Source organism: Rhinoraja longicauda, chromosome 30, assembly GCF_053455715.1.
Source record: "Rhinoraja longicauda isolate Sanriku21f chromosome 30, sRhiLon1.1, whole genome shotgun sequence".
Taxonomy (NCBI): domain Eukaryota; kingdom Metazoa; phylum Chordata; class Chondrichthyes; order Rajiformes; family Arhynchobatidae; genus Rhinoraja; species Rhinoraja longicauda.
The window spans coordinates 18,692,164-18,719,939 of record NC_135982.1 but is presented as its reverse complement, the minus strand read 5'-3'; the positions used below and the strand labels follow the sequence as shown (position 1 = coordinate 18,719,939).

At 41.4% G+C, this 27,776-nt stretch overlaps 2 protein-coding genes across 4 annotated transcripts in view; one reads left to right on the top strand and one right to left on the bottom strand.

Moving 5' to 3' along the window:
- The window catches only part of c30h1orf174 (chromosome 30 C1orf174 homolog), a 31,079-nt gene extending 26,766 nt beyond the window's left edge, over positions 1–4,313 (top strand). For 2 of the 3 annotated variants that reach the window (XM_078425581.1, XM_078425579.1), the window contains one exon: positions 1,490–4,313. In XM_078425581.1, coding sequence (XP_078281707.1) covers positions 1,490–1,564 — 75 coding nt within the window. In that variant the 3' untranslated portion in view covers positions 1,565–4,313. Of the gene's footprint in view, positions 1–50 lie in introns of all 3 variants that reach the window. The other variant, XM_078425580.1, reaches the window with a different exon arrangement.
- On the bottom strand, positions 3,430–27,776 carry dffb (DNA fragmentation factor, beta polypeptide (caspase-activated DNase)). The gene is made up of 7 exons (XM_078425578.1): positions 27,572–27,776; positions 17,254–17,380; positions 15,277–15,468; positions 9,444–9,523; positions 7,716–7,889; positions 6,875–6,975; positions 3,430–5,489 (listed from the first exon to the last, which is right to left on the bottom strand). Exons 1-7 carry the CDS (start codon positions 27,677–27,679, stop codon positions 5,327–5,329), a joined length of 945 nt encoding a protein of 314 aa, XP_078281704.1. The 5' UTR covers positions 27,680–27,776; the 3' UTR covers positions 3,430–5,326.

Here is a 27,776-nt window from a genome sequence, read left to right as displayed (position 1 = left end):
GTATTGCTGACTTGGTAGTATTTCTTAATTTTATTTATGGTTTCTATCAGTGAAGTATAACCTGATCTACAACTCAAAGCGAAAACTCAGGAAATGAGCGTGGGAGATTTCAACCAGCGAGCCAGATGCCCAACCCTGTGATTTTCAAACAATTGGATTACGGACTTTTGAATTTTTACCATGTTTGGAAATTACCCACATCCTAATCGGTCTAAAGTGTTTTTTTCTAAATGACTGTTTTGTCTTATTTTCCTCTCAGTTTTATACCCAGAATTTCTGATTTGTATGGTGCATTGTTTATTTTCTGAAATCAATATTCCATCATCACTGGACTGCAACACCATAGGCCATGAGAAGGCACTACATCTGGAGAAGGTGGATTGGTACCATCAATTAAGAAATGAAGATAGTCCAGAAATGCACATCCTTTTAGCATTTGCCAGGCTAATGGGTAGTCCACTTTGTTTGTTCTTTTCCTCTCTTAAATAATGAGAACACATTTGCCGTAATATGCAGGGACTATTTCCAGAGCCCATAGAATTTTTCCACCATTTAAAAAAAAACTGGAACTAGATCAAATCACTTGGAAATGTATTATTTTTCAAGCTCATTAATTTCTCCAGAATGATTTCTTTACTATTACTAATTTCTCTTACTATATTTGCAATGGATCCTTAGTTCTCCAGTATTTCTACAGGGATTTTTGATCTTCCAAAGATGAATTGACACAAAATATTTGTTTAAATCTTCTGCCATTTCCTTTCCTCATTATTAATCCTTCTATCTCTGCCTCTAAGTTTCGCATGTTTGTTCTTACAAGTCTTTTCCTTTTTAGAGGTACAAGAGAGTGTAGATGCTGGAATCTGGAGATACAAACAATCTGTTGGAGGGATTCAGTTGGTGGAGGGGGAGGTGCGGTGAAGAAATGATGAATATTTTGGGTTGAATCAGTGCATCAGGACTGGGTGTAGAGGGAAGATCGCCAGAATAAAGTGGAAAGGGGGAGTGGTAACATTGGGCCAGTAGATGATTGGTGGTAACGAAAAAGGATGAACGATGATAGAGGGATAGAGCGAGATAAAAGGTTATCTGTGCCTTTGGATGAGTCGAGGTCAGAGAGGGTGAGCAAGTGAATAGGTAGCGGCATTTGGATGTTACGATAGTTGGAGGTGAAAGAGAGAGTAAATGACCTACATGGGAGTACTGGAGGCACAAGAAGGGGCCAGGATCCCTTTCCATTGATTATGGGCACAGAGGCAACAAAATAAGACTTGATTCACACCTATTGTTCTTATCTCAGGCTTGTGTTCTAACTATCTGCATGACAAAAATGTTCCCTTGCCTGCGTTGACCTATTACCTACCATCCTTTCTCCTGCCTCTCCATGGATAAGGGGAGACCCTTATCCAGCTTTCTTCTTATTTCAGCTTGTCATATGGCCAATGAGAAATACAACTCCAGTAACTAATATTCTGTTTTAATTTGAAAGGTGCCTGTGGGAACTGAAACAAAAGTAAATCCTGTCTTACAAAATGCACCGGACGAGATGGAGAAGTGTTTGTGATGATCTTATAAAAGCACAAATGGAAGTCATTAGCCAGTACAGTCAAACCAAAGATGTCCATCTGATATTTACACCTAATTATAGCAGAGCCTAGTTTGTTTGAAGCAATTTTGGTAGCTGTTATAAAATCATAAATGTGTCGATCGTTCATATTTGACGTTTTGACTTGGTTATTCTACCTACATTGGTTTTTTTTAAATTCTGTATCATTCTTTTGTAATTAATTTAAGTCTGCATTTAAAATACCCCTAGCATTTACATGCATTTCTATTAATAGACCAGTATATCAAAATAACGATGGCTGGTGTTAAGGTTAAAAGGGGAAGAAGCAAAGACCGGGTTAGGTTTGGCATTTGTACAGCGCCTTTCCTGATATTCGCATGAATGGTACCCGACTGCCTTCCTACTTAAAATCATAACTGCAATTTAAATCAGGGATTAATCTATTCATGTCAGCATTTTTTAAAGTGACTATATGTGTATGTTCCTTGTTCCTTATTGCTTTAAGTTGAAAGTATCAAAAACTGGAAGGGTACTGAAATATCATAAGGTTTGGATTATTTTTTTTGCAGATTCATCAGTGAATGATATCCAATCATTTTTATGAAGGAAATTTTTGTGGACTTAAATTCATACATGGTAATCTAGTAAAGGGTTTGTAATTATTTGTAAATGATACTTAAAGTCAGTAATATGTGATAACAGTGCCTTTAAATGCAGGAAAAAGTTGCAGTCAATGTTAATGAAGTGAAAGGACAATTTTTTCCAGTTTCAAACAATTACCACACCATTCTAGAACAAAATTGCAGAAAAATTAAATGCCAGCATCTCACCCAGCAGTCCTCTCTTTGTCTGAAGCTGCTCAAACCTAATACAATGAATAAAAATAATATTTTACTTTTGATCAGTCTCATTTATTAATATGGTAGGTGTTTGGTAACAGGAAAAATAGATGACTAACTGTTTTCCAGAATATGTCACAAAATAGCAGAGATGGGGTCAACTAAAATCACATTATTCTACTCAATTATTCTCTGTCTTTCTGTAAGCAGTTTTGGTGATATTTAAGTTTGTTTCATTAAAATTAAAATGACTTTTATGTTCTGTGACTACCAGATCTTTTATGAGGTAAAGGGAGGAAATAAGTAGAACGCTTCGTGAATATATATTTATTTTGAAGAGACGAAGTGCTCTCTTCCAGATAACATGTATAGGAAATGCTGCATCAGCCATCAATATTCTGCCAATGCCACGTGAATGTCTCAGTAGGAGCTGTACAACAGGATTTGGTTCTAGCTACCTCTTGGTATCAGACCCTTCACTCTGCTCTTCAAGTGGAATCAATGATGTTGGAAATACTTGATTGGGGAAATTAATGCTTCCTTTCCATTGTAAATATGACGCCCTTAACCTTAATTCATTATGTAGTTTAGTATTTGTGAAATCCTTTCTACAATTGAATTATAGAACATTATATTAGATAATGTATTTCAAGACCATTCTGAAGTATTCCTAATAACAAAATTCAAAACCTGTACACTTTGGTGTAGAACTACCAGTGTTTTACAGTACATGCACCTCTAATTGTTAAGACATAACAAGTGTTAAGACCGTGGACTTCCCAAAGTTACTATCCAAGTCTAGTGGGAACTCAAGTGCAGAACCCAGATCTCACATGATTATCCAGCAATTCCACTAGGAAAATCCACTGGATCCAGTTTTAGGATTTATAGCGGCCAGCTTCTCGTCTATCAATTAGCTCCCAAGCTGCCACTCGCATCGATCGGGTGAAACGATAAGCTTTATGACTCGAGCAATAACAATAACAGAGACCTTCTTGACGTTTGAAATAGTTAAACGTTTTTTATTTGAAGTCGCAATATAACATATTGGCATATCTCCTGTCATCGACTGGTTATTGATTTGCTAGGTAAAATTCCATATCTTACCACTATGTCTATGCAATCGATATGAACTGCCGGATTTATCTTCGGCAGAAATCTGTATTAATCTTCTTGTCAATAAGATCTACAACCGGTTACATCTTGCCTAATGAATCCTTTGGCGGAACCTTTGGCTGAACCTCTGTCAGCACCTTCTCGGCTCACACTGCCAGCACGTACAAAACTGCCGTAACTCTAGCCCCGCCGAGCCCATACTTAAAGCATCGCATTAACTCTGTCGTGTCCAAACTACAGAAGGATACAAGCTAATAATAATAATATGCAAAAATAACTAATAAATGCAAAAATGGCTCATACAGCCCATTAATTTTAATTTGGATTGTCGGGATGCAGATAAAGTAAAGTGGATAATGTTTTTTTACTTAATTATGTTTTAAGACATTTTGGTTTTTAAAAGAAAATAGTCTCTCAGTTGAATTGTTTTTTAAAATATCTTTTGGAAACATTAAAAAAATCATGAACAGCTTTGATGTATGGTCCGGTCACATTGTGGCCCGTGTTTCATGCTGAAAATTGGCTGCAATTGTGCTTTATGTTGCTTGACTACGAGATTGCCTGGCTGAGCAAGATCTTCTGTCCAGAATCGATCAGGATAAATCCAAGTGATGGGCTAATAGTGGAAAAAGCTGGTCCAATGCTGCTTTTACACCAAGGTACATGCTTGAATGCAAAACAATTTATTTTCAAATTTCATACTACGAATTGAAAAGTGGTGAATGTACTTGAAAGTTGACAATTAACTGATGCATTATAAAGGTGCAATTTGGAAATAATAAATATTTCAATAAACAATCAAACCTTTGTTTATCTTGTTATATTGTAATTATTGCTTGATTAAGTCTTGAGATAAATATATATTTTCATTAGGAACTTTTGGTTCACAATAAGATGTACTATTTTACGTCACTGACTTTGTGTACATTTTTACTGGCTTGCTTGAGACCTTGGGTTATTTTATCTTTCATAGTGACAGGAACTCTCTTTGTCGAAGTCATATTGAACATTGGCTTTTATGGTTAATAAGAAATAGCAAGAATATGAAGGGAAATTTAAAAAAAAATAAGATATTGGACAGAAACTAAATGTTTTAAGTTGGTAAATACAATGCATCTCAAAGAAAGTGTTAGCTTGGTCGTGTCATATATAAAAACATTACAAGAGAAAAATGCAGATAATGTCGATCCATAAATGTTAAAGTGCACTCTAAACTATATGCACAGTGGTTCCTGTGTTCAGGGTGGCCTGACGTAGGGAAATCTGACTTTCCCCAATGGTAGTAGTCATAATAATAAATAATTATTATCCATGGCAGACTGTCATTGAACTGCGGAGACGGTTAAAAAACAACCACAAAGAAGGTCTGGAATCACATATAGGTCAGATTAGATGAACCCAACAGATTTCCTTCCTTGAAGGGCATTAATGAACAGTAATTTCATAGTTACTAGTTTACCTTTCACTCCAAATTGATTTACCTGAATTTAAAACCTTCAGCTACCACAGCGGCCTCTGTATTCTGCTGTTGTTCCAGTCATTTAACCGCCACACTACACACATCTGGCATTTGTATAATATTGTATCACTATTATCCTATGAGATATAACTGTCTTTAATTCAGCTGTTTTTAAAAATAATCTCTCTCAGAAATTCAGGTCTGTTTAAAATTAATATGCCTCAGAAAGCAATCAGAATCAATGATAAAATGATCAAGAGAACATAATTTGGCATTGGTTACATCATTTCTTAAAAGTTAGCTACATTTTTACATTTATTTAATTCACAGGTCAGAGATAAATCATTAATCAATATTGTGCTTGGTTAAGATGTGACAGGAATTGTGAACGAACTTCAGATTTGTCATGGTAAACAAGTTTTTGTAGAACTGTGAAACTTTGGTATCGTCGGTATCATTATTTTTCACAGCCTTGACGATATCCGAAATAATATCAGATTTCTCTATTCTGTGGAGAAAATACTGAATTAAGAACGATAAAAATAATGTATCTACATCTCAATCTTTCAAGTGTTGCACATATTTGCAAATTAACAAGTATAAATTAGAGCCCTGCCTAAAATAGGGGATGAATTTCATAATATTGTCCCTCAGTTGCAGATAAAACAGATACATTTTAAAATAATGCAGATCTTTTAATAATAGCTGTAATTTGTTATTAAGTCAACATTTATTCATGTGGGGGGAAAAACAAAACAATGTTCTTAAAATATGTTATCCCTGCTTCGAATATTCTTCTGAAGAAGGGTCTCGACCCGAAACGTCACCCATTCCTTCTCTCCCGAGATGCTGCCTGACCTGCTGAGTTACTCCAGCATTTTGTGAATAAATCGAATATTCTTCTGTTTTGGAATAAAAATTAGAAAATGCTGGAAATATTCAGCAGGTCCAGGCAGCATCTGTGGATGGCGAAAAATAGTTAATAATTCAATTTGACTATTTCAATTCAAGCAGAGGGTTCTGATGAGTTTGACCCCTGCAAAAAATCCAGTATGTTCAGTTTTTACCAGTTTCTCCACATCAGCAGTTTCTGTTTGTATTTTTCTTTTGGATTATCTTGCAGCTCCTATTGAGAATCAGCTCCCTCCTTCTATCAACATCAAACATCATTCTCTGCCTCAGAAGGCAGTGGAGGCCAATTCTTTGGATGCTTTCAAGAGAGAGCTAGATAGAGCTCTTAATCATAGCGGAGTCAGGGGGTATGGGGAGAAGGCAGGAACGGGGTACTAACTGAATGATCAGCCATGATCATATTGAATGGCGGTGCTGGCTCGAAGGGCCGAATGGCCTACTCCTGCACCTATTGTCTATTCTTCAGCGAGGACCAGAAGTGAGCTTGCTGACGTCTGGGAGTGTGGGTCTGCATTATGTTCTCTCTAGACTGAAGGAGATGCCTGACCCTAACCTGTCCTAGGATATGCAGAATTGGTGTAGAATTTAAGTTTTTGTGTATTGCATGAGTTAATTTACTTGGGATGCTGCTGCAAGCAAGGTTTTCATCGTACCGACTGTACTTGTATAAATGACAGTGCTAAGGACAAATTTCCATTGACATACACAGATTATGGCCTAAAAATACACAAAGAACTGGAGTAACTCAGTTGGTCAAGCAGCATTTTTGCAGAACTTGGATAAGCGACGTTTCAGCTCGCAAACCTTTGTCAGTCTGAAGAAGGCCCATTCACCTTCCCCAGAGATGCTGCTGTAATTCCAGCACTTGGGTTTTTTTTTGGTAAACCAGCATCTTCAGTTCTTTTTATCTACAAATTATGGCCACATGATGTACAATTCATCTCAGTCTTCTTGAAATTTAAAAAATATTTCATCACCTACTTGTGATCGAAATTCCAAGTTCTGAAAAACATTCTGTATTTCTTGCAAGCGTACGGATTGATCAAATGGCCATCCACACAATATGTTTTATTAAACGCCCCCTGGAAAATGAGCAACAATTCAATTGATTATTTTTCAGTGTAACAATAGGTTTAGCCTTGAAAGAAGATTGGCTGATGAGCTGATGAAATGGCAAGACTTTGTGAATATTGTTTGCAGGAAGTGCCATTGAGTGCTTGTACTGCAACTTGAATCCAAACATGCAATCTAAATGCAGAAAGACAAGAAGATAGCTGAATATGGGTTAAGGTACATGCTCCATGTCTGTCTGTTCACATTCTACTCCAGGGGCATAAGCACAACTTCCTGGTTGATCTTGCAATGAGGCACTGACAAATTGTGGTTCACTCCAAATGGAAATGGTGCATTTCAGATTAGACCTGAACCCCAGCTGCCTTGTCTAGTGGATACAAGAGATCACAAACACTAACTTCAAAAAGAGCCAAAACAAGTTATCACCAATGTCTTGGCCAATATTTATCCCTCAAACCAAATTATTTGATCACTATGACCCTAATTATGCTTCAGGGACAAAATATCCTCAACGACTGCAAAGAATATTTGGCACGCGACAGCTGAAAGTGGAGAAGGAGCATTCAGATGATACTGTAAGGCCAAACATCAGGAGCACACAGAGGTCTTGTGAAAGCAGTGAATGAGCCCAACCACCTCACAAACCACCCACTTGCCATGTCAGCCACCTTCTCCTCCATTTGTTGAGTAGTCTGTGATTCTCACATTAGCTTTTTCAGCCTACTCAGAAAAAAATAACAAGGCTTACCTGGCAAGTAAAAAGTCCATTTTCATCACAAAGCTGATTCTTTTTATCTGTTCTGTCAAAGTATGATTCATTGTACTTATTCTTTCTAAGCTTGTCCGTTATTTTTTCCCTAAATTCATTGCACGCATCCTTCATTTGTTCATCAAGATCAGAATGTTTAGGCTCGAAAAATCTCTGAAATAGGCAGGCAAATAGGCTTAATAAAATCACAAAAAAGGCATGGAAAAGGCATTTATAGACAAAAAAAGGCATAAAAAGGCATGTTTTTCCACCACCTAAATATGGTTAAAAATGATAATATAAAGTTATACTACATTAAATGACTAAAGTTGACTGATTGCACATAATTACTAGCATTTTTTTCAAATTATCTGGTGTTAAACTATGCCGTCCGTCAGACAGAATATGAAAAACCTCTTTTTGGTAACCCCAGCTGAGGTTACTGGTGCATACCCGAAACAAACTACAGACTCAATTCATGTTGATATCTTGTGCATAACAACTACCTTTGAGAACTTTAGCTATGTTTTGTATTTCTTCAAGATCTTTGTTACCTAAAATCACTCTCTCCCATTTTCCTTGTATGTCTTTACCTACGTTACCAGGATCTTTACCAATATCGTCTGTTACTTGTTGTAAACCTGTAAGTTATTCACTAATGTTTTGCCACGTTTCTCAAGGGAAGTGATAGTTTGTGGGAAGTTTGCAAAATTGGAAGCAATAAACACAAGATCGCAGTGGAGGGACTTTTTCTGCATGATTTCCCTGACGATCCTGACTGCAGCAGATTCTTCTTCAAAACAGTTGACGATTTCTTTTATCTTTTCAAAATTTGCAGCATAGTAGAGTACAGCAGAGAGCCACGTAACCCGCCTAGTCAAAACGGGCAGAGAAGGTAGAGGAATCTCGTGTGTCATTTCCTTGAACAACTGCACTTGCGATGGTGCTTTGAGGAAGATTTTCTTCACATTGGAAATTAGGCGATCGGCATTTGGAAACAAGCTACGTATGTGCTCAGCAATTCTATAGGGTCCGTGAGCTAAGCATGTCAAATGCAACATTTTGGGGAATAAAACTTTGTCTAACCAATGTCTTATATAACTGCAACATGACCTCCCAACATTTATACTCAATACTCTGATGAAGGCCAATGTGCCAAAAGCCTTTTTGACCACCACATCTACCTGTGACACCACTTTCAAGGAACTATGTACCTGCACTCCCAGATTCCTCTGCTCCACAACACTCCTCAGAGCCCTACCATTCACTGTGAGGGTCCTGCCCATATTAGACTTCCCAAAATGTAACACCTCACATTTCTCTGTATTAAAATCTATCAACCATTTCTCAGCCCACCTGCCCAACCGATCAAGATCCTTCTACTTTTTAATGATGCTGATGACAGAGTACACATTGGATAATATACTATAATGAATTCCCTGCAAATATTTAAAAGAATAGAAGACCTTTCACATTTACCTGTACAAAATTTAATACAAGGAGGCTAATCTAGCTGGAGCAGATGAGCCTAGTGTGTTTCAAAGCGCAAGTCCACACTACAGAATTGGAAATACATTCACTCCAGAAGAAAGAAGAGCATGCATGTTGGCTTCTGTATATTTGTTTGCTTGCAGCAAAAAAATCCAACTTAAAAAACATTTATTTTGAAAACATAGCAAGCATTAGACACCACATTTTTACTTTGGCAAAACTCTTGTAATTTCATACCCTCGGAAGATAATTTCGCATTCGCGCGGCACAGTTGTTTCTCATGAACTGTGATTTGGTTTTGTATTGCGCATCAACACCTGTAAAATAGCAAATCCTATCATTTATGCTTCTAATCTGTAGCAAGAATTATAAACTACAGTAAATCTCTGCTAATCTGATATGTTTGAGACTCTGGTGCAAGACCGAGATGTCCAGGACCATTGGATGCTAACCCCGATTATTACCCCCAAAACACCTTTAATTATTTTCTTCAGGTGTTATATTGTGATTTAATACATTTTCCAGTGAACATGACAAATATAAAGGGAGTGTGGGAAATGTGCCCTGCTGTGATTAAAGGAAGCCTATGGAAGAGGGAGGACCTCAGTGAGTTTCAAGGAAAACAGGAGCAGGATCTCAATGGATTTACAGGAAGTGCAGAAGCCGTTCCATAACAATATTTTAACAGTTGTTGAGAGGGTTCTTGTTATTTTCTTTTCTTTGCAGTTGAATCTTAAAGCTACAAAGATATTTAGCTGGTAGGTATAAGGTTGCATGAAATTACAAATTCTGTATCAAACCTGATGTGTTAAACGTAATAGAAGGAATTGCAGATCCTGATTTACAAAAAAAGACACAAAGTGCTGGAGTAACTCAATGCGTCATCCAGCATCTCTACAAAATACGGATAGGTGACATTTCGGGTCAGGATCCTTCTTCATATCCCGACCCAAAACTTCACCATCTATGTTCTCCAGAGATTCTGCCTGACCCACTGGGTTAAGTTACGCCAGCACTGTCTTAGAAACATAGAAAATAGGTGCAGGAGTAGGCCATTCAATATGATCATGGCTGATCATCCAACTCAGTATCCCGTACCTGCCTTCGCTCCATACCACCTGATCCCTTTAGCCACAAGGGCCACATCTGTGACCCCTTGTTCTGTATTTCCCCAACATCGGGAACAATCTTCCTGCATCTAGCCTGTCCAACCCCTTAAGAATTTTGTAAGTTTCTATAAGATCCCCCCTCAATCTTCTAAATTCCAGCGAGTACAAGCCGAGTCTATCCAGTCATTCTTCATATGAAAGTCCTGCCATCCCAGGAATCAATCTGGTGAACCTTCTCTGTACTCCCTCTATGGCAAGAATGTCTTTCCTCAGATTAGGAGACCAAAACTGTACACAATACTCCAGGTGTGGTCTCACCAATGCCCTGTACAACTGCAGCAGAACCTCCCTGCTCCTATACTCAAATCCCCTTGCTATGAATGCCAACATACCATTCGCTTTCTTCACTGCCTGCTGCACCTGCATGCCTACTTTCAATGACTGGTGTACCACGATACCCAGGTCTCGTTGCATCTCCCCTTCTCCTAATCGGCCACCATTCAGGTAATAGTTTGCTTTCCTGTTCTTGTCACCAAAGTGGATAACCTCACATTTATCCACATTATACTGCATCTGCCATGCATTTGCCCACTCACCTAACCTATCCAAGTCACGTTGCAGCCTCCTAGCATCCTCCTCACAGCTAACACTGCCCCCCAGCTTTGTGTCATCTGCAAACTTGAAGATGTTGCATTCAATTCCCTGGTCCAAATCATTAATATATATTGTAAATAGCTGGGGTCCAAGCACTGAACCTTGCGGTACCCCACTAGTCACTGCCTGCCATTCTGAAAAGGACCCTTTATTCCTACTCTTTGCTTCCTGTCTGCCAGCCAGTTCTCTATCCACATCAATACTGAACCCACAATACCGTGTGCTTTAAGTTTGCATACTAATCTCTTATGTGGGACCTTGTCGAAAGCCTTCTGGAAGTCCAGATATAACACATCCACTGGTTCTCCCTTATCCACTCCACTAGTTACATCCTCGAAAAATTCTATAAGATTCGTCAGACATGATTTACCTTTCATAAATCCATGCTGACTTTGTCCAATGATTTCACCACTTTCCAAATGTGCTGCTATCCCATCTTTAATAACTGACTCTAGCGTTTTCCCCACTACCGATGTTAGACTAACTGGTCTGTAATTCCCCGTTTTCTCTCTCCCTCCCTTTTTGAAAAATGATCACTAATGCATCCACTATTTCTGGGGCTACCTCCTTAAGCACTCTGGGATGCAGCCTGTCTGGCCCTGGGGATTTATCGGCCTTTAATCCATTCAATTTACCTAACACCACTTCCCGACTAACCTAGATTTCACTCAGTTCCTCCATCTCATTTGACCCCCGGTCCCCTGCTATTTCCGCCAGATAATTTATGTCTTCCTTAGTGAAGACAGAACCAAAGTAGTTATTCAATTGGTCTGCCATGTCCTTGTTCCCCATGATCAATTCACCTGTTTCTGACTGCAAGGGACCTACATTTGTTTTAACTAATCTTTTTCTCTTCACATATCTATAAAAGCTTTTGCAGTCAGTTTTTATGTTCCCTGCCAGTTTTCTTTCATAATCTATTTTCCCTTTCCTAATTAAGCCCTTTGTCCTCCTCTACTGGACTCTGAATTTCTCCCAGTCCTCTGGTAGGCTGCTTTTTCTTGCTAATTTGTACGCTTCATCTTTTGTTTTGATACTATCCCTAATCTCCCTTGTTAGTCACGGATACACTACCTTCCCTGATTTATTCTTTTGCCAAACTGGGATGAACAATTGTTGTAGTTCATCCATGCGGTCTTTAAATGCCTTCCATTGCATATCCACCGTCAACCCTTTAAGAATCAATTGCCAGTCTATCTTGGCCAATTCACATCTCATGCCCTCAAAGTTACCTTTCTTTAAGTTCAGAACCGTTGTTTCTGAATTAACTAAGTCACTCTCCATCCTAATGAAGAACTCAACCATATTATGGTCACTCTTGCCCAAGGGGCCACACACATCAAGACTGCTAACTAACCCTTCCTCATTACTCAATACGCAGTGTGATGTCTTGAGAGGTCGGGAGCTTTTCTCTTGAAGGTTGGGAGGTGTGGGTGCCGGAAATTAAGACAGAAAAGTTCTTGTTTTCAAACTTAAATTCCATATATTTAGTCTTTTCCAAAAACAGGTAAACTTAATTGTTTGCAGACAGGTACACAAAACCAAAACAGGTAGTTAAATCAAAACTGTAGCTTGCTGCCTTCTTACAAAATATAACTCAAACACTGCTTCTCTCCCCGTCTGCTCCAGTCGTTGTCTCTCTTTTTAAATACACTGCTTCCCTTCCCATTTAGCTCTCTCACTGAGGCAATCAGCTCATCTGGTTCAGCTGGGCAGCAATCAGTGTCAGCAGCAATCAGTGTCAGCAGCAATCCGTGTCAGCAGCAATCAGTGTCAGCAGGGCAGGCAGCCCTGCTGACTATGGGTTTTGTAGTCTTTTGCTGGCAGCCATGATGGTTTGTAGTCCTTGTTGCATCCACCGGGAGGAAATGTATCTCCCCTCTATGACTCCACCTCTCATGATATCACACCAGTCTAGAATAGCCTGCTCTCTCGTTGGTTCCTCCACATGTTGGTTTAGAAAACTATCCCGTATACATTCCAAGAAATCCTCTTCCTCAGCACCTCTGCCAATTTGATTCACCCAATCTATATGTAGATTGAAGTCACCCATTATAACTGTTTTACCTTTGTGCACGCATTTCTAATTTCCTGTTTGATGCCATCCCCAACTCTACTACTACTGTTAGGTGGCCTGTACACAACTCCCACTAGCGTTTTCTGCCCCTTAGTGTTTCGCAGCTCTACCCATATCGATTCCACATCCTCCAAGCTAATGTTGAAAGGCTGGAGCGATTGGGCTTGTATACACTGGAATTTAGAAGGATGAGGGGGGATCTTATTGAAACATATAAGATAATTAGGGGATTGGACACATTAGAGGCAGATAACATGTTCCCAATGTTGGGGGAGTCCAGAACAAGGGGCCACAGTTTGAGAATAAGGGGTAGGCCATTTAGAACGGAGATGAGGAAGAACTTTTTCAGTCAGAGGGTGGTGAAGGTGTGGAATTCTCTGCCTCAGAAGGCAGTGGAGGCCAGTTCGTTGGATGCTTTCAAGAGAGAGCTGGATAGAGCTCTTAAGGATAGCGGAGTGAGGGGGTATGGGGAGAAGGCAGGAACGGGGTACTGATTGATAGTGATCAGCCATGATCGCATTGAATGGCGGTGCTGGCTCGAAGGGCTGAATGGCCTACTCCTGCACCTATTGTCTATTGTCTATTGTCTATTGTCCTTCCTTTCTATTGCGTTAATCTCCTCTCTAACCAGCAACGCGACCCCACCTCCTTTTCCTTTCTGTCTATCCCTCCTGAATATTGAATATCCCTGGATGTTCAGCTCCCAGCCTTGGTCACCCTGGAGCCATGTCTCCGTAATCCCAACTATATCATATTCATTAATAACTATTTGCACATTCAACTCATCCACCTTATTACGAATGTTCCTTGCATTGAGACACAAAGCCTTCAGGCTTGTTTTTACAACACTCTTACCCCTTATACAATTATGTTGAAAAGTGGCCCTTTTTGATTTTTGCCCTGGATTTGTCTGCCTGTCACTTTTACTTTTCACCTTGCTACCTATTGCTTCTACCCTCATTTTACACCCCTCTGTCTCTCTGCTCATGCTCCCATCCCCCTGCCACATTAGTTTAAATCCTCCCCGACTGCACTAGCAAACACTCTCCCAAGGACATTGGTTCCATTCCAGCTCAGGTGCAGACCGTCCTGTTTGTACTGGTCCCACCTCCCCCAGAACTGGTTCCAATGTCTTAGAAATTTGAATCCCTCCCCCTTGCACCATTTTTCAAGCCACGTATTCATCTGAAATATCGTCCTATTTCTACTCTGACTAGCACGTGGCACTGGTAGTAATCCAGAGATTATTACCTTTGAGATCCTACTTTTAAGTTTATCTCCTAGCTCCCTAAATTCACCTTGTAGGACTTCATCCCGTTTTTTACCTATATCGTTGGTGCCAATGTGCACAATGACAACTGGCTGTTCACCCTCCCTCTCCAGAATGTTCTGCAGCCACTCAGAGACATCCCTGACCCTTGCACCAGGGAGGCAACATACCATCCTGGAGTCTCGTTTGCGGCCGCAGAAACGCCTATCTATTCCCCTTTCAATTGAATCCCCTATTACTATAGCCCTTCCACTCTTTTTCCTCCCCTCCTTTGCCGCAGAGCCACCCATGGTGCCATGAACTTGGCTGCTGCTGCCTTCCCCTGATGAGCCATCTCCCCCAACAGTATCCAAAATTATATGTCTGTTTAGGAGGGAGATGACCGCAGGGGACTCCTGCACTACCTGCCTACTGCTAAGCTGGCTAGTGGTCACCCGTTCCCTTTCTGTCTTAAAATGCTATTTTGTTTCTAGCACTGAAGATTTTTTTTCCTTTTGACACAGTACCTGTCAATTCCTCTGCTGGCTGCTTCTGGGTAGCATAGTCTATGTTTTCTTTTGTGTTCATTCTGTCTAAGTATTTTCATCTGTGTGTCATTATCATTTGTGTAACCGATTGAGTTCCCTGTTTAAGTTCTGATGTTTGTCTTTGTCTTTGATTTTCTCCAGCTGTATCGTGTACACCTCATCTTCCTGAACTATGTGGTCCACACCTGGGAAGTTATTTTGTGCAGTGTTGAGATTGAAGGCAAGAGCATAACCCAGTCATATAATCTGCCAAATGGTATGTTCTGTGCTGTCATACAAACATTTGTGCTGAATTGGAGGTCTGCTAAAATGCTGCAAAAGTTAAGATCTAAAGAAGATGATGGAATAAAGGGAAGGATAGGGTTGGTGGACATATATGAAGGGGTGATTGCTTAGTCTAGTTGAGTACTATTCAAGATATAATACACATCACCTTCAAACCACTTTGGATCATCCTCCCGATTTTCAGCTGCAATATTTTCCTCATATTCTGGAATAAAACTTTCCAGAAGCTTCCTTTTCTTGGGTAATGACTCAACAGCTAACTGTTTATTTGCGAGTTCAGCTAGTGCAACATTGTCGTCATGAAAGAAATCCACAAATGTATCTAAAATGTTAAACTTCTCTGTAAATTAAATGGAGATATAAGTTGTCAGTCTGAGTTCCAAGCCTGAATTGTAATAATAACAGCAGACATTATAAATAACAGCTTAGCAATGCTCCTTTTAAAGAAGAACTTGGATCTTATTGATTGATTTAAGACACTTGTAGGAAGGAGCATGAGGTCTAATCTTCAAACAATTTGGGAGATGTGCAGGTAACTGAGACACTAACCTAAATATGACCGCACTCGACATTCAATGGAATCCTACCCCTGACATGCCTTTGAAACATTCAGCCCAAATATGATGCAATTTCCACCTCCACACTCAATCCTGAAGCCAGTGCTCCTGTACCCTAATCTGCTGCAGTTGACCTAATGATTACCATCCCAGAGTTTTGAAGGACATTGCAATGGAGATAGTGGGTGCTTTAATCATTATCCTTCAAAATTCTACGGACTCTGTCATGGCTTTCGCAGTTTGAAGCAAAATGTGACCCAACTATTTAAGAAAGGAAGGAAAAAGATAAACGGGGAACATATTAGTTCCTGGAATGGTGGATTTACCATTTGAGGAGAGATTGAGTAGACCAGTCCTGTATTCTCCAGGTTTAGACAAATGCGAGGTCATCTCACTGCTATTTACAAAGTTCTCAAAGGATTCAAAGGTTTGAATGCAAAAGTTGGTATTCAGAAATGAGATGAGGAGAAATGTTTTCACACAGAGTGTAGTGAAACTTTGGAAATCTAGACCCTGGAGTGCTTAGGACCTCAGTCATTCAAGACAGAGATTGGTAAGATTTTTCGATATAAAAGAATCAAGGGGGGTTATGCTGGAAATTACACTGAGTATCGAAGAGCAGCCTTGATTTTGATATATGGGAGATAGAGCTTTAAGGGCAATTCTCAATGTCCTGCTCTTGATTCTTATGCCATAGTTTTCTTACTTTTCACTGCACAATAGCAACTGGCTAAGGCCTGTTTTTAAACTTCAAACTCAGCTCCAACCTTAATTATTGTAAATCCCTAAATTGACCTGAAGAAGGTGGAATTAAAAACCATATTGAAGGTGAAAATTTGGGTAAGGATGGCAGATTTGCACCTCTGGAAAACTTTAATAAAACAGAAAGGTTACACAATTATTGATAATTAAATTAATATCAGTTTTTTTTAGAAGCCATTATATGAATTTAAATTTATGCCCCCAAATTAATAAACGAGCTAATGGACAAACACTCCAATACCAAACATTATTCTTTTTTATCCCTGAATTCTTATTTTAATGGATACTTTACAGAAAGTGGCCAAACAAGCTGTTCTAAGGAAGCGGCTTGACTATTTAAATATTATAACCAGCGAATGTACGTAATAGTTAACGTGATTTCCTGGTTTTAATCTGGGCTGGCTGCATTTACAGGGTCTTAAGAAACATAACCCGAAATGTCACCCATTTCTTCTCTCCAGAGATTCTGCCTGACCCACTGAGTTACTCCAGCTTTTTGTGTCTATCTTCTGTAGATAACTACTGGTGGGTTAGCTGGAGCAGGTGATTTTCCCCAGAACACCACATTTAACTTCTTCCCCTGTTCAGCAAAGATTGCCACAATGACCCTCCAATGTCCAAACCCACAACCCAGGAATGGAACTGTCCATAATGGGAACTACCCACGATACTTTACTTTGCCATGCCATCCACCAACCTGTTTCCTTAGAGCAGCCTGTTTGGCCACCTTTTGTACTGACTGTCTTTCCATGCTAACCTTCTCCCAACATATCCATCCCTGTTGGTCAGCAACCCCCTTCATTTACCTCCTTTCCACTCCTGCCCTTTTTGCAGGATGACGAGCTTACAGTTATTATCCAAGGCGAGAAAGTAACGTTCATCAACTTCCGTCCCATCTTCATAAAGGCACACACGACAACCATCCTCTGACAGCTATTCAAAGTCAAAACTAGCAGTTATCGTCACGTATGATGTTGCCATTTCAATGAAAAAAAATTCAAATCAAGTCAAGTTTCTCGACACATGCACAAGTACGATGAGATACCGGTACAATGAAAATCCAGAAAAATGCATATAAAGTACATATAAATTTGACACTAATTTTGCAGGGCAGTGATAAGTAAAAGACAGCACAAAAAAAACAAGACATTACTGGAAAACACAATTTTTTTAAATCAAACAGGCCCACAGTACTGCTAGATGTGGTCAGTAGTGTTCCATTGTTGAGGTAGGATTAGGGATCTGCACATCAGTTCAAGAACCTGTGTGGGAAAGAACTGCAGATGCTGGTTTAAACTGAAGATAGCCACAAAATGCTGGAGTAACTCAGCGGGACAGGCAGCATCTCTGGAGAGAAGGAAACAGGTGGCGTTTCAGGTCAAGACCCTTCTTCAGTCTCGACTCGAAACATCACCCATTCCTTCTCTCCAGAGGTGCTGCCTATCCCGCTGAGTTACTCCAGCATTTTGTGTCTATCAAGAACCTGATGTTTGCAGGAAAGCCTTTCTACCTCTCATCCGAAGGTAGCAGCGAAAAGCGATCATGGTGATAGGAGCCACCTTTCAATGGTTGGGAGATCAGTGCCCTTGATAGACTGGGCTGAGTACAACTATCTTCAGACTTCAGTTTAGTTTTTTGTCACATATACCGAAGTACAGTGAAAAGCTTTTGTTGCATGCCAACCAGTCAGCGGAAAGACGATACATGATTACAATCAAGTAATTTACAGTGTATGGATATTTATAAGGGAATAATGTTTAGTGCAAGGTAAAGCCAGTAAAGTCTTATCAAAGATAGTCTGAGGGACACCAATGAGGCAGATAGTAGTTCAGGACTGCTCTTTAGTTGTAGTAGGATGATTCAGTTGCCTAATAACAGACGGGAAGAATCTGTCCATGAATCTGGAGGTGTGTTTTCTCCTTTTTCCCAATGGGAGAGGGAAAAAGAGGGAGTGGCCAGGGTGCGATTTGTCTTTGATTATGCTGCTGTCCTTACCGAGGCAGCGCAAGGTATAAATGGAGTCAATGGAAGGGTGATTGGTTTGTGTGATGGTCTGGGCTGCGCCCACAATTCGCTGCAATTTCTCGCAGTCCTGGGTGGAGTTGTTCCTAAACCAAGCTGTGATACATCCCGATAAAATACAATCTGTCACCTGTGCAGCCTTTTGTATTTCTGTGCAATGCCCTACCTGGCCACGATGCACCAATCAGGATTCTTTCTGCAGTGCATCTGTCAAATTTTGTTAAGAATGCAGCACAGTGGTGTAGTGGGTGAGTTGTTGCCTTACAGCGCCAGAGACCTGGGTTCGATCCTGATTATGGGTGCTCTCTATACGGAGTTTAAACATTCTCATTATGACCGCATGTGTTTTCCTCAGGTGCTCCGGTTTCCTCACACACTACAAAGACGTACAGGTTTGTCAGTTAATTGGCTTTGGTAAAGATTGTAAATTTTTCCTAGTGTGTAGGATAGTGCTAGTGCATGGGGTTGCTGGTCGGCGTGAACACGGTGGGCTGAAGGGCCAGTTTCCACACAGTATATCTAAACAAAACTAAACTATATGGTAAGATGTCAAATCTCTTTAAACTTCTCAAAAAGTAGAGGCACTACTGTGCCTTCTTCATTATTAAATCTATGTTCCTAAATTCTTCCCATTGAAATTTGTGTATACATGGATTCTGGGCCCTTTCCAATTCAATCTGTCAGTAAATTCAGGATATATGCATAATATTTAAGGCTAGTTCCATTCCTTCTAATTGAAACCAATGGCATTGGTTTAGACTGATGGAAACCATACATTTAACCTGCACATTGAAACCTAGCAATAACTCCATTCAAAAGAAGTAGGTTACTGCTTGCTAGTTACCCCTGGCTAGATTTGCAACTGACCCCAGAACTCATTTTGACCTGAAATCATCTCTGGACTCAGTGGTAATTCCATTGTCTGAACAAGAGGTGCAATGCACCACAGTCTGGCCTCCAGTCTATCTTTGACTTGTTGCAGTGCACAGATGCGGCAATGGAAGATGTGCTGAACATCACATGGTAGATGATGCTAATCTCTTCAGTCCAGAAACCACAACTCAATCTGGCACAAGAATATTGTAAAGTCCAGGCACTTACAATCATTGGCATTCTATAAAGAGACATATCTCTAAACTAAACTAGACTAAACAAGAATGAAGACTATATCATTTGTCCGAAGAAGGGTCCCAACCTGAAATGTAATCTCTCCATATTTTCCAGAGATGCTGCCTGACCTACTGAGTTACTCCAGCACTCTCTGTGCTTTTGTGTAAAGCAGCATCTGCAGTCCCTTGTCTCTACTGCATTATTTGTATTGTGATTCAGTTATGTTACGAGCAGTTCCACATTATTGATTCTTTAAGATAACAAAACCAAACCATCTACCTAAAGACCCTCCATCAGAACTGGGAAGGAGAGAAAAGTAGTTCAGTAAACTGCAGGGAGGGTAGGGAGCAAGGGGATGACTCCGAGAGTGTCAAATTCAGGTAATCATGGGAAGAAGCTTTAAAGGAAGTTATCTGTCAAACCGCTGCCAAACATTCATTCACTAGATAATCTTACTTACATCTTATCCCACACGGTCACCCTAAAAATGCTTATTTTCTTGTCTTCACAGTTCTGACAAAGGGTCTTTGACCTGAGACATTAACATTGTTTCTCTTTCCGCAGCTGCAGCCTGACCTGCTGAGTGTTATCAACTCAGTCAGTCAAGAGGAAACGGGGAACATCTTTCTCAACTGCAGAAACTAATCTACAAAATGTGCTAATTTCAAACCATTATTGGCCCAAAGCTTCCTGTTGATAGGTTATCAGCCTGAAACAGAAACTCGATTTCAGTTCTCCATAGGTGCTCCTTCATCTAACGAGGATCTGCAGCATTTGCTGTTTTATTTCAAATTTCAAGCATCTGCGTTACTTTGCTATTTGGCATGTAAATCCAGACTGCAACATACTGAGGAACACAGCATGAAAAGAATTTAAAATGAAAACATGCCAATTTTGCAATACCGAGGAAATACTCCAGAGTAAAATGTAATACTTTGCAGAAACAATGAACTGCAGATGCTGGTTTACAAAAAAAAACACAAAGTGCTTGAGTAACTCAGCAGGACCTCTGAAGACAATGAATATGTGATGTTTTGGGTCGGAAACTTGGCCTGAAGAAGGGTCCCGATCCAAAACATCACCTATCAATGTTCTCCAGAGATGCTGCCTGGTCTGCTGAGTTACTCTGGCAACTCATGTGGCAGGGGGATGGGAGCAGGAGCAGAGAGACAGAGGGGTGTAAAATTAGGGTAGAAGCAACAGGTAGCAAGGTGAAAAGTAAAAGTGGCAGGCAGACAAATCCAGGGCAAAAATCAAAAAGGGCCACTTTTCAACATAATTGTATAAGGGGTAAGAGAGTTGTAAAAACAAGCCTGAAGGCTTTGTGTCTCAATGCAAGGAGTATACGTAATAAGGTGGATGAATTAAATGTGGAGATAGTTATTAATGATTATGATATAGTTGGGATTACGGAGACATGGCTCCAGGGTGACCAAGGCTGGGAGCTCAACATCCAGGGATATTCTATATTCAGGCGGGATAAACAGAAAGGAAAAGGAGGTGGGGTAGCGTTACTGGTTAGAGAGGAGATTAAAGCAGTGGAAAGGAAGGACATTAGCTTGGAGGAAGTGGAATCGATATGGGTAGAGCTACGAAACACTAAGGGGCAGAAAACGCTAGTGGGAGTTGTGTACAGGCCACCTAACAGCAGTAGTGAGGTTGGGGATGGCATCAAGCAGGAAATTAGAAATGCGTGCACTAAAGGTGCAGCAGTTATAATGGGTGACTTCAATCTACATATAGATTGGGTGAACCAAACTGGCAGGGGTGCTGAGGAAGCGGATTTCTTGGAATGTTTGAGAGATGGTTTTCTAAACCAACATGTCGAGGAACCAACGAGAGAACAGGCCATTCTAGACTGGGTATTGAGTAATGAGGAAGGGTTAGTTAGCAGTCTTGTTGTGCGAGGCCCCTTGGGCAAGAGTGATCATAATATGGTAGAGTTCTTCATTAGGATGGAGAGTGACAAAGTCAATACAGAAACAAGTGTTCTGAACTTAAAGAAAGGTAACTTTGAGGGTATGAGGCGTGAATTGTCCAAGATAGACTGGCGATTGATGCTGAAAGGGTTGACGGTGGACATGCAATGGAAGGCATTTAAAGGTCGCATGGATGAACTACAACAAGTGTTCATCCCAGTTTGGCAAAAGAACAAACCAGGAAAGGTAGTGCATCCGTGGCTAACAAGGGAAATCAAGGATAGTATTAAAACAAAAGATGAAGCATACAGATTAGCCAGAAAAAGTAGCATACCAGAGGACTGGGAGAAATTCAGAGTCCAGCAGAGGAGGACAAATGGCTTAATTAGGAAAGGGAAAATAGATTATGAGGGAAAACTGGCAAGGAACATAAAAACACTGCAAAAGCTTTTATAGATATGTCAAGAGAAAAAGATTAGTTAAGACAAATGTAGGTCCCTTGCAGTCGGAAACAGGTGAATTGATCATAGGGAACAAGGAGATGGCAGACCAATTGAACAAATACTTTGGTTCTGTCTTCACTAAGGAAGACATAAACCGTCTGCTGGAAATAGCGGGGGACCGGGGGTCTAATGAGATGGAGGAACTGAGGGAAATCCAGGTTAGTCGGGAAGTGGTGTTAGGTAAATTAAATGGATTAAAGGCAGATAAATCCCCAGGGCCAGATAGGCTGCATCCCAGAGTGCTTAAGGAAGTAGCCTCAGAAATAGTGGATGCATTAGTGATAATTTTTCAAAACTCTTTAGATTCTGGAGTAGTTCCTGAGGACTGGAGGGTAGCCAATGTAACCCCACTTTTTAAAAAGGGAGGGAGAGAGAAAACGGGGAATTATAGACCAGTTAGCCTAACATCGGTAGTGGGGGAAATGCTAGAGTCAGTTATTAAAGATGTGATAGCAGCACATTTGGAAAGTGGTGAAATCATCGGACAAAGTCAGCATGGATTTACCAAAGGCAAATCATGTCTGACGAATCTTATAGAATTTTTCGAGGATGTAACTAGTAGAGTGGGTAAGGGAGAACCAGTCGATGTGTTATATCTGGACTTTCAGAAGGCCTTTGACAATGTCCCACATAGGAGATTGGTGTACAAACTTAAAGCACACGGTATTGAGGGTTCAGTGTTGAGGTGGATAGAAAATTGGTTGGCGGACAGGAAGCAAAGAGTAGGAATAAACGGGTCCTTTTCGGAATGGCAGGCAGTGACTAGTGGGGTACCGCAAGGCTCAGTGCTGGGACCCCAGTTATTGACAGTGTATATTAATGATTTGGACGAGGGAATTGAATGCAACATCTCTAAGTTTGCGGATGACACGAAGCTGGGTGGCAGTTTTAGCTGCGAGGAGGATGCTAGGAGGCTGCAGAGTGACTTGGATAGATTAGGCGAGTGGGCAAATGCATGGCAGATGCAATATAATGTGGATAAATGTGAGATCGTCCACTTTGGCGGCAAGAACAGGAAAGCAGAGTATTACCTGAATGGTGACCGATTGGGAGAAGGGGAGATGCAACGTGACCTGGGTGTCATGGTGCACCAGTCATTGAAAGCAAGCATGCAGGTGCAGCAGGCAGTGAAGAAAGCGAATGGTATGTTGGCATTCATAGCAAGAGGATTTGAGTCTAGGAGCAGGGAGGTTCTGCTGCAGTTGTACAGGGCCTTGGTGAGGCCGCACCTGGAGTATTGTGTGCAGTTTTGGTCTCCTAACCTGAGGAAAGACGTTCTTGCCTTAGAGGGAGTACAGAGAAGGTTCACCAGATTGATCCCTGGAATGGCGGGACTTTCATATGAGGAAAGACTGGATAGACTGGGCTTGTACTCGCTGGAATTTAGAAGACTGAAGGGGGATCATATAGAAACATATAAAATTCTTAAGGGGTTGGAGAGGCTAGATGCGGGAAGATTGTTCCCGATGTTGGGGGAGTCCAGAACCAGGGGTCACAGCTTAAGGATAAGGGGGAAGTCTTTTAGGACCGTGATGAGAAAACATTTCTTCACACAGAGAGTGGTGAGTCTGTGGAATTCTCTGCCACAGAAGGTAGTTGAGGCCAGTTCATTGGCTATATTTAAGAGGGAGTTAGATGTGGCCCATTTTGCTAAAGGGATCAGGGGGTATGGAGAGAAGGCAGGTACAGGCTACTGGGCTGGATGATCAGCCATGATCATATTGAATGGCGGTGCAAGCTCGAAGGGCCGAATGGCCTACTTCTGCACCTATTTTCTATGTTTCTAACTTGTGTAATATTTTGAATCTCAATTAGTGAGAATTTTATTGAGAAACTAGACCAAATGGATCCATTGGGCCCAAACCTCTCCTGCATTGGTGCAGCACCCTCTCCTCACACCCCCTCCCCTCCCCCTCCTTCCCTTCCCATTCCCCCTCCCTCCCTGCTCTCCCTCCTCCCCCCTTCCCCTCCCCCCACTCCATCCCCCTCAACCCCCCTTCCTCCACCCCCCTCCCTCCTTCACCCCTCTCTCCCAGAAGATAGATTTAAACTTTAAAATGTGAATAACTAAAAACATAACACCGATTTCAATGAAACTTCTTCCATTTGCACCAAAGGGACGACGGTGAGTAAGTTGGGTCTAAAATTGTTGTGCTATCGTGTACCGTTTTCGCTGTAGTTCAGGAACAAACAAACAAGAGTTTTAGTATATAGATCATTGCAATTCATTGCTCCATAAGAATCTGGAGCCAAACATGCAGAACAAAAGATAAGAAATTAGATACACGAAGACGAAATGTTTCAAAACTGTTTCAGTGACACCCAGCATGAATGTTTCTACTCTGCCTGTTGTGTCACATTGTATTGATTAGAAGTGGGCATCACATATCTACATTGTTAACTATTTGAAGAGCATGCATGTTCAAATTAATGCATAATGCAATCATTAAAAGATAAACTGTTGCAACCTACTCACATACTAGTTTGAGGATGAATTGTGAGCAGCTTTGAAAATGATTGAAAGATGATTTGGATTTATATAATGGCTTTGGTTAACATTGAATATCTCTAGACTGAGCGTAGCTAACCTGCAATGCCACCGAGAAAAGGCTCAACCATTTTCTTTCCACTCTAGAACCAAGGCCGTTCCAATTTCAGTCCTGGAGCTGCAGTATGCAATCGGGACATGTTTGGAGGCCAAGCTCCAAGTCATTGTTGACTGATTCAAGGAAGCATTCAAGGAACATCCATAAAATAACCATCATCTGCCACCCAGAATGGTGGCACAATGGCGGTAGAGCTACTGCCTTACAGCGCCAGAGACCCGGGTTCAATCCAGACTACAGGTGCAGTCTGTACGGAGTTTGTACGTTCTCCCTGTGACCCGCATGGGTTTTTGTCCGAGATCTTCGGTTTGCTCCCACACTCCAAAGATGTGCAGGTATGTAAGTTCATTGGCTTGGTATAAATGTATGAATGAAAATTCTCCCTAGTGTGTGGAGAATAGTGTTAATGTGCGGGGATCACTGGTTGGTGCGGACTCAGTGGGCACCAGGGCCTGTTTCCACGTTGTATCTCTAAATTAAACTGTTCCACAATGCCATTGGCCTTTTCCTGTGCTGCACTAGAGGGTCAGGCAGCATCTGTGGCGGAAATGGATAGCCGAGGTTTTGGGTCCTGATCCAGAATATTATCTGTCTATTCCCTCCACAAATGCTGCCTGACCTGCTGAGTTCCTCCAACAACTTGTGTTTTGCTCAAGATTCCAGCATCAGCAGTCTCTTGCGACTCCTGCACCGTTCTATGTTGATTATGGCACAAAATGTGAAACTTGAAAGACCACATGGGGTCTTAAGTTTTGTGTCTGAAGAAAGGTTCTGACCAGAAATGTCACCCGTCCTTTTTATTCCAGAGATGCTGCCTGACCTGCTGAATTGCTCCAGCACTTTGTGTCAATCAATCTTCGGTGTAAACCAGAATCTTCAGTTCCTTCCTCCCCATGGGACTTTAGTATGTTGCTGAATCCAAAAATAAATGTCACACCTCAATCACCAAAGCATCAAAGGTTCAAATTTCTGGAATGGACTTTGAATTATACTCAACTGAGAATTTGAGCCGAGTGTTTTATTTTTTATAAAATTCTTGGAAATTAAAGTCTGTTCTCGATTTTGCAGATTACACACGGTGGCGCAGCGATAGTTGCTGCCTTACAGCGCCAGATCGATCCTAATTACGGGTGCTGTCTACATGGAGTTTGTACGTTCTCCCAATGACCGCGTGTGTTTTCCCCGGCTGCTCCGGTTTCCTCCCACACTCCAAAGACGTACAGGTTTGTAGGTTAATTTGCCTTCGGTAAAAATTATAAATTGTCCCTACTGTGTGCAGGATAGTGCTGGTGTACGGGGATCGCTGGTCGGCGCGGTCTTGGTGGGCTGAAGGGTCTGTTTCCGCGCTGTATCTCTAAACTTGAGATCAACCCTGCCCTCAGATGCTGTCCGGGTCGTAATTGCATGTTGCAATACAATATATCTTTATTGTCATTGTACCCAGGGGTACAACAAGATTGGGAATGCGCCTCCTATATGATGCAATAATTTAAGTGATTTAGACAACAGCAACCCAACGAAACAATTGTAACAGTTTTAGACAGGATAAAGTGCAAGTTGATCTATGCGTTGTGACCATCCGGCTCAGCAGGACCGGTTCATAGCAGCTATGGCCCTGGGGATGAAGCTGTTCCTGAGTCTGGAAGTGCGGGCGTAGAAGGCCCTGTATCGTCTGCCCGATGGAAGGAGTTCGAACAGACTGTTGCAGGAGTGTGAAGAGTCTTTGTGGATGCTGGTGGCTTTTCTGAGGCATCGTGTGTTGTAGATGCCCTCCAAGTCTGGTAGCTGTGTTCCGATGGCCCTCTGAGCTCTATGGACTACCCGCTGTAGAGCTTTCCATTCTGCCTCCGTGCAGCTGAGGTACCACACAGGGATGCCATGCGTTAGGATGCTCTCTATGGTGCAGCGGTAGAAGGTCGTCAGCAGCTGTTGGGGTAGACCAGACTTTTTCAATGTTCTTAGGTAGAACAGTCTTTGTTGTGCCTTCTTGACCAGCGCAACAGTGTTATTGGACCATGTTAGGTCCTCCGAAATGTGCGTACCCAGAAACTTGAAGCTGGACACTCTGTCCACACTGTCCCCGTTGATAGAGATCGGGGCATATTCCCCATTATGTTACCTACGGAAGTTGATGATCAGCTCCTTGGTCTTGGTGGTATTTAGGGACAGGTTGTTATCCGAGCACCAGTCCGCCAGGTTCTGCACCTCCGCTCTATAGTTTGTTTCATCCCCGTTGGTGATAAGCCCGATCACCGTTGTGTCATCTTGCTCCTGTGACAGTGCAAGTTTTTGCACAAAATGCTGGAGTAACTCAGCAGGTCAGGCAGCATCTCAGGAGAGAAGGAATGGGTGACGTTTCGGGTCGAGACCCTTCTTCAGACTGAAGAAGGGTCTCGACAGAACCTGCTCAGACTGAAGAAGGGTCTCGACCGGAAACGTCACCCATTCCTTCTCTCCTGAGATGCTGCCTGACCTGCTGAGTTACTCCAACATTTTGTGAAATAAATACCTTCGATTCGTACCAGCATCTGCAGTTATTTTCTTTCACTACCTGTTAATCATAACAATATGAGAGCAGGAGAACATGGATAGTTGACGTCTCTGGTCGCCTATCCTTCTTCGGGCTCTTTGATGCTCAATTTATGGAGTTCAAAGTATATTTTGAACAGTGACAGAGTCCCTTCTTTCCGGAAAACGGACTGATCGGATCTGTAGCCGAAAGTCCTGTTTCGCAAGAAGAAAGTTTCATACGTTTACTGGGTATAACTCTAAATGCATCTTAATCCAAAATCGCATTAAAATAATATATACCAGACGTCTTAATTACTTACGATAAAGGTTGTAAAATAAGAAGGTGCAATACAAACACCGTTTGAGAATAAGGGAACTTCCATATGATCAGATTTCCGGGTTCCGCGCCTCGTTTCAATATTCGTGCTCTTTTGTGATCGATTATAATCTCACCTGCAATTTTTTGCAACCCTCTTGCACAAGCTCCTTCAGGTTGCTGGCTACCACTCCGTACGGGCCGGCGCCGCTTTTGTTGGTCACTCTGTAAGGTTTGCCGGCCATGCCTTCGTTCTGGGATGGAGTTGGCGGGAGCGCCCGTGTGTGTGTGTGTGTGTGTGTGCGTGTGTGCGTGCGCGCCTGGACCACTGTGTGGGGAAGG

Coding starts and splice junctions, on each gene's coding strand:
- dffb (XM_078425578.1), bottom strand. CDS start 27,679: ATGGCCGGCAAACCTTACAGAGTGACCAACAAAAGCGGCGCCGGCCCG. Junction 7,890..9,443: donor TGCGAAATTATCTTCCGAGG/GTATGAAATTAC, acceptor TGCCTATTTCAG/AGATTTTTCGAGCCTAAACA. Junction 6,976..7,715: donor ATGGACTTTTTACTTGCCAG/GTAAGCCTTGTT, acceptor CTCATTTTCCAG/GGGGCGTTTAATAAAACATA.